Source organism: Babylonia areolata, chromosome 20, assembly GCF_041734735.1.
Source record: "Babylonia areolata isolate BAREFJ2019XMU chromosome 20, ASM4173473v1, whole genome shotgun sequence".
NCBI lineage: Eukaryota > Metazoa > Mollusca > Gastropoda > Neogastropoda > Buccinidae > Babylonia > Babylonia areolata.
The window spans coordinates 47,195,589-47,203,088 of record NC_134895.1 but is presented as its reverse complement, the minus strand read 5'-3'; the positions used below and the strand labels follow the sequence as shown (position 1 = coordinate 47,203,088).

Genomic DNA, 7,500 nt, shown 5'->3' with positions numbered 1-7,500 from the left:
TGTGGTGTGTGTGTGTGTGAAATAGTCCACTTCATCATGTTGGTCACTGTTGATGTGTGGCGTGTGTGTGTGTGAAATAGTCCACTTGATCATGTTGGTCACTGTTGATGTGTGTGTGTGTGTGTGTGTGTGTGTGTGAAAGAGTCCACTTCATCATGTTGGTCACTGTTGATGTGTGTGTGTGTGTGTGTGTGTGTGTGAAAGAGTCCACTTCATCATGTTGGTCACTGTTGATGTGTGTGTGTGTGTGTGTGTGTGTGTGTGTGTGTGAAAGAGTCCACTTCATTATGTTGGTCACTGTTGATGTGTGCTGTGTGTGTGTGTGTGTGTGTGAAATAGTCCACTTCATCACGTTGGTCACTGTTGATGTGTGTGTGTGTGTGTGTGTGTGTGTGTGTGTGTGTGTGTGTGTGTGTGTGTGTGTGTGTGTGTGTGAAAGAGTCCACTTCATCATGATGATCAGTGATGATGGTTGATAACGATGATTGTTGATGATGATAGTTGATGGTGATTGATGGTTGATAACGACGATTGTTGATGATGATGATAGTTGATGGTGATTGATGGTTGATAACGATGATTGATGATGATGATGATAGTTGATGGTGATTGATGGTTGATAACGACGATTGTTGATGATGATGATAGTTGATGGTGATTGATGGTTGATAACGATGATTGATGATGATGATGATAGTTGATGGTGATTGATGGTTGATAACGATGATTGATGATGATGATGATGATAGTTGATGGTGATTGATGGTTGATAACGACGATTGTTGATGGGGCATCCGGGCGGAGTTCACGCTGCCCGTGGCCCATGGTCACTTCGCCCTCTTGTCTTGACGTGCAGTGTGTGAACGTCCGCTTTTGATAATGAAGATCAGTGACGATGATTGTTGATGGGTTGATGATGATCATGGACGATGGGGGTGCCGGTGATCAATGACTGACGATGATTCCTTACTTCCTTCTTCCCTTCTTTTTTCCAGTCGTTTCCTCCCTTGCTTTCTTCTGTCTTTCCTTCCTTCCTTCCTTCCTTCATTCCTTCCTTGCTTCGTTTTGACCCCCCTTTTCTGTGTATGTGTGTGTGTGTGCAACAGGGCTTTGTGACGTCCATTGGCAACAGGAACCGCCGTGTTCTGATGGCCACAGAGCACACATTTGCTCCCGTGGTGCATGGGGCGACCTCCACCTTTCTGGGAATCATCATGCTGCTTAGCACGCAGTTTGACTTCATCGTCAAGTGAGTTTGTGTGTGTGTGTGTGTGTGTGTGTGTGTGTGTGTGTGTGTGTGTGTTGTAGATTAACGGTCTGTCGCCTGTTTGTCTGTCTGTCCGTCCGTCCGTCCGTCTGTTTCACCGCCTTTCTCAGTCTCAGATTTGTTCTCCATGCCTTACTCTCAACCACCACTTCCTATACGGTTCTCTTTTTTTTTTTTTTTTCTTTTTTTCTTTTTTTTATATCTGTCTGTCTGTCTGTCTGTCTCCCTTTTTTTTTCCCTTCCTCCCTCCCTCCCTCTTTGTGTCCCTCTCTCTGTCTCTCTCTCTCTCTCTCTCCCCCCTCTCTTTATCTGTATGTCTCTCAGTCACTGTCTCCCACGCCCTCCCACCCATTCTCTCACTCTCTCACTCTCTGTCTCTCTCTGTCAGTCGTTCTATTTCTTATTCTCACCCCACTGTTCGTTTCGTTCAAAGCATGCGTGTGAATGCATGCGCACCGCGGCATTAGTATGTAGATATGCATTTGTGTGGCCATGCATATACAGAAGCACCCCCCCCCACACACACACACACACAATCACACGAGGCTTGTCCATACATGCAGTCATAAGCGCATCAGTACATTGCTAGTATGTACACGCACGCCAACTTACACACACTTACATACTGCATACAATGCGTCTACTATTGCTTTGTTTCTCTGTCACGTGCGCGCGTATATATATATATATTTTTTTTTCTTCTGTCTTTCTCACTCTCGTTCTCTCTTTTCTCTCTCTCTTTGTCTCTTCTCTCTCTCTCTCTCTCTCTCTCTCTCTTTCTCTTCCTCACGCCGCTCTCCCTCTTCCCCTCTCTCTCTCTTTCTCACTCACTCGCTCTCCTTGTTATGCGCCTATTGCTGGACTCTCTCAGCTCTCTGTATTTCTTTGTCTGTGCTTCCCCCCCCTCTCCCCGTCTCCCATGCCCTCGCCCACCCGAACCTCAACCCCAATTACCCCCCCAACCCCCCCCCCCCCCCCCCAACCCAGCCCTCCTAACACCCACCCCTCAAACTAATACAACCCACACACCACGAGAATCCATTTAGCTTTGCTTACCTCTGCTCAGCGCCCAGTTTCACCCAGTCTGTCGCTGTGTAATTTGTGAAACGTAAACCTTTAGGATTGAAAGAACCCCCAGGTTCTATAATGAGCCGGGGGTTGAAAGAAGCGTGGAAGGGTGGGAGGGTGTGGGGTGGGTGGGGTGGGGATGGGGTGGTGGGGTGGTTGGAGTGGTTCGTGGCAGGAGTAGATTTATATCTGTGTAGCCATTGCGAGTCACACGTGCGTGATACGATACGATCAGCCACGATGCAGATGTGCCAATCACTGACCCTGGATATTGGAAGTTTTAAAAAAAAGAAAGAAAGAAAAGGATAATAATAATAATACTAGTAATAATGAAAAGTTCTTTGTGACAGTGATTTCAAGATAAGAGGTGTGCCAAATGGCAGCAACACAGAAGGAATGAACATACACAAAAGGCCGCCAAGACACGAGGGCACTGACGACAATAACTTCATATCTACACAAGCACGCACGCACGCACGCATACACGTATGCTCGTGTGTTTGCGTGTGTGTATATGTGTGTGCCGTAGGAGAGAGGGGGGTGCAAGTGTGTGATATGCACACACGCGCGCGCGGTTCGTGTGTGTGTGTGTGTGTATGTGTGGTGCGCGCGTGTGGTGTGTGTGTGTGTGTGTGTTTATGCGTGGTGTATTTATTTGTATATGTGTGTGCGTGAGAGAGAGAGAAGAGAGAGAGAGAGAGTATTGCTGACATTAAAGATCACCTATAGACAGAGAGAGGACCACATGGCAGGAGCCGCAACTTATCGGCCCGTGCCAGACGTAGTTAACCCTCCTGGCCACACAGCACCTGTCTGGGAACCTGCGCAGTGAAATGAGCTTTTCGCGCTGTTTCTCCCCAAAGTGAGCAGGACGTTTATCATCTCTTTAAACGGCTCAGCGGACTTTTCACTGTGTCTTTATAAAAAATAAATAAAATAAAAAAGAAGAAGAAAAATCCCCACAGTCTCTGGGTTCTAGTAGAAAAAAGTTATTGCAGATTGCTTCCGACAATAACACAGGTTCAGCGAACAGAGAGGATTGGAAGCTGGTGTCATGGCGGTGGAACCACGTGATGAAAAAAAAAAAAAAAAAAAAACCAACGAAAGGCGCCTTTTCATTGCTTGTTTTGGTCACTGCTGTCTAGACGGGTTCCAACGTCGGATGTGATTGGATGCCTTTATACTCTGGCTCCCTCTGGAAGCTGATTGTCTTATTGCCTCCCTTTGCTATTCGTCAACCCCCCTCATGCGCACATGGCTCATAAACTCTTTTGTTGGCGGTTTCAGCCGTTTAAGAGAGGGGTTTTATTATAAAGGGAGGGAAAGGGGATAGAAGAATGCCGTGAAGCAGGTGGAGGAAAAATTAAAGACGGAGACAACACTCTTTCTGTGCCTTCAGCTGAGCACGGCCATTAGGGGTAGGTAAGCTACGGAGAAGAGTCCTTTTTCAAACGAGGTCACGCTTTGCATCAAAAGAAAAATGTCTGGTACAAGTTTATATCCGTCTTTGCTTTCCAAAGAAAGATGGAGAGAACGAGACATAAAGAGAGAGAGAGAGGGATAGAGAGAGAGAGAGAGGGAGGACGTGGGAGGGGGGGAGGGGTCAGACAATCGAAGTCTCCAGTGCCAACTTGACGTAAGGGAGGTCAGCTTGTGTGGCATCAGCACACCACATCTGTTTCGCCATGTGAAGAGCTCATGAGGCGTGCTGCTTAACTCCTGGCGGGCAGCCGAAGTGGTGCAAAACACAGCTCCCCAATATTTAAATAAGCACGGACGTCTCGCACCTCTGGAATACGCTTGTCTAAGACTCGCGCGATCATGCAGTTCTGGGAAGGGAAAAACAGCAGCAGAGTTTTACAAGAAACAGTGAAACAGAAATGTTCATATCGGATATTTATTTCTAAACCGATCCACTTCCTCTGCAAGCATGAGAGAAAGAGAGTTGGGATTGTATATCAGTATTTCTAAACTGATCCACTTCAGCAGCAAGCATCAGTGAAAGAGTGAGAGAGAGAGAGAGAGAGAGAGAGAGAGAGAGAGAGAGAGTTAGGGGTATAGAGAGTGGGAGGCAGAGAAAGGGAGGGGTGTGTGGATGAGAGTGACGAAGAGGGTTGGGGGGGGGGGGGAATGAGAGAGAGAGAGAGAGAGAAAGTTCCTTGGTGTTCTGCTGCGCTTTGCTTCCCAGAAGATGAAGAAAGATTCTTTGAGGTGCCAAAGGGCAGCAACAACGTGAACCGAATCATGACGAATCTGGCATAACCGACGAGACGGCAAAACGGAGGGGATTGGGGGGGTGGGGGCAGGGGGAGGGGGTTAGAAAAAAAAAGAAAGAAAGGAAAGGGAAAGAACGTGTGGAGGCGGGTGCTTGAGGGAGGAATTAGGCAAGAGATAAATGAGGTGTACGCCAGGAATCAGGACGATGGCAGATTAAGCAGAAGATACACGTGTGCATGCCAGCACCCCGGCCACGCTTCAATGACGATTCGCCGTGTGTGGCTTTGGCTTTCTGCTGCTCTCTGCCTCCTGCTGCTGCTGCTGCTGGCTTGGCGAGCTTCTGTGTATCATTATTAACTCCCGTGAACATTCTCTCTCTCACCGCAGCAAGCAAGTCTCGCTACAAGCGGAGTGTAGCCAACTGTATTTGTGCTGTTGCTGCTTGGTCTCACATCCCTTATGCATAGGTCGTACATTTCCCTACTAAGTAGGAGAGGAAGAGGAGGATATGGACGAAAAAGATGGGGGAGGGGGGGGGGTAGAGAAGGGGTGGGCGCGGGGTATAGGGGTGGGGGGGGATGGAGTGGGGAGGTGGCGCTCCCTTTCACCCCTTCCTGGCGTTCTTGCACTTTTTTTCCTGATACCATTTTCCTTCTCCTTCCCGGTTAGCAGGAGGAGAGGGTAGTGTTAGATGTAGGGGAATGTGGAGGGGGAGGGGGGTTGGGGGAAGGGGGTTGCGGGGCGGGGGGGAGGGAGGGAGGGAGGGAGGGGGGAGGCCTGTTGGCGCGGATGGCATCAATGCAGGGGTCAACCGCGGGGTCAGAGCCACCGTGCTGTTGGTCTTTGTGCCTGGGGCTGGCTGGGGCCGGGGTTTAATGAATCTGCCCTTCCGCCCCGATGGCCGCCATTTGTCGGCCATATGGCTGCACTTGGCCCTTGGTGCAGTGCAGGGGCTGGCAGGGTAAGGGGGCAAGACTCAACAGGCAGGGTAAGGGGGCAAGACTCAACACGCTTTGTACCGCTCACTGTAGAGTGCAGGGGCTGGCAGGGTGTTGGGGCAAGCCTCAACAGGCAGGGTAAGGGGGCAAGACTCAACACGCTTTGTACCGCTCACTGTAGAGTGCAGGGGCTGGGAGGGTAAGGGGGCAAGACTCAACAGGCAGGGTAAGGGGGCAAGACTCAACACGCTTTGTACCGCTCACTGTAGAGTGCAGGGGCTGGCAGGGTAAGGTGGCAAGACTCAACAGGCAGGGTAAGGGGGCAAGACTCAACAGGCAGGGTAAGGGGGCAAGACTCACCACGCTTTGTACCGCTCACTGTAGAGTGCAGGGGCTGGCAGGGTAAGGTGGCAAGACTCAACAGGCAGGGTAAGGGGGCAAGACTCAACAGGCAGGGTAAGGGGGCAAGACTCAACAGGCAGGGTAAGGGGGCACGATTCAACAGGCATAGTAAGGGGGCAAGATTCAACAGGCAGGGTAAGGGGGCAAGACTCAACAAGCAGGGTATGGAGGCAAGACTCAACAAGCAGGGTATGGGGGCAAGACTCAAAAGGCAGGGTAAGGGGGCAAGATTCAACAGGCTTTGTACCGCTCATTGTATAGTGCATTGCCTTTGTTCCCTCGGGAAAAATATCAAAGAACTTAATTCACAGCTTTTCGTTTTATGTTTGTTGTTGTTGTTGTTGTTTGAAGTGTGCTGCCGAGCTGGCGACATGCAAACAAAATACGGGGTTTTTTGTTTGTTTTTTTTGGTTTGGTTTTTTTTTTTTTTTTTGTTCAGTCATTGTTGCTGCTGGCTTTGAGAAACGTTTTGTGTGTCTGTGTGTATAGTTCATTTAAATGTCATATTTTCGGATTAGACCACTCTGTCTGTGCCGAGAGAAAGAAAAAAACACCTTTTTTTTTTTTTTATAGTTATTTCACTGTATTTTATCTTACACCTCTCGTTTTATCTTTGATAAAGCTCGTATTTTTTGCTTGTCGAAGGATGTATGTTATTATTTTTATTTGTTCTCTCTGTAAATGCTTTTGTTTTCGCTTTTTTTTTTCTTCTTCTATTTTGAGACTTTCTCTCAGATATATATTTTTTGTTTTGTTTTTCATTTTAAAGCAGTATCTTGAGTTCTGTACACTCATATTTGATTTTCAGCAGTATAGCCGAGCGCTGTGGCATCATCTTTCAGTTCTGAGCGATGTTCGCCGACAGATTTTGTTGTTTTCTGCTCATGAATATTGCTTCTAAACACATCTTTCTTTCTTTGAACGGTACGTAAAGGACGCAGCAAACTGATCAGAAACAACGTCAGATGTAGAGCTCAGAACTGAAAAACTCCAGTGTTCAGAAACACTGCTTGAAATGAAAAGAACAGAGACAACAGTGCTCAAAAAATATATTGCTTAAAAATTCATAAAGAAGTAAAATTCTTTGATTAAAAAAAAAAAAAAAAAGAACAGGAACTACTGTTTTCTAAAAGACTCTCCCATACTGGTTAGTGGAGACAGTTTGGGGAAAGGACTCTAGCCAAAATATCAACGACCAAAAAACACGGTAATAGGTGATCTTGGGGTCCAGCAGAGCTGTTTTACAGTAACCGTTTTGACAGCAGCCGGGTCCGGGTCTATGGTAGTTAGGCACACATGGAGGGTGGAAAGTAAAGGTTGTGGTAGTAGGTGCGGGGGCGTGCACAGTCAGGGAGTCTGGAAGCCTGCTGGCAAGCACTAAGCAGCAGAAGGGATCGTTCTGCAGACAGAGAGACATTGATGGCCGAGGCAGGCAGGAGGAGGGCCACACAGCCGTTTTAGTGGTGATGGAAGGGTTTTAGTGGTGGCTGCAGAACGGGCACTGTTTAGACGGCAGTCTTTTCACTGCTTCCTTTATTCCCCCACTCAACCCGTACGGGGCCTGGTTTTGTGGGGCAGTTAGATCGGGACAAGACCGCCCTGGTTTTC

General features: G+C 48.1%; 1 protein-coding gene across 1 annotated transcript in view; it reads left to right on the top strand.

The window, feature by feature from the left end:
• The window catches only part of LOC143294664 (protein patched homolog 1-like), a 99,822-nt gene that overhangs the window by 70,583 nt on the left and 21,739 nt on the right, over positions 1–7,500 (top strand). Inside the window, exon 22 of the mRNA XM_076606047.1 lies at positions 1,107–1,249. Coding sequence (XP_076462162.1) covers positions 1,107–1,249 — 143 coding nt within the window. The remainder of the gene's footprint in view (positions 1–1,106; positions 1,250–7,500) is intronic.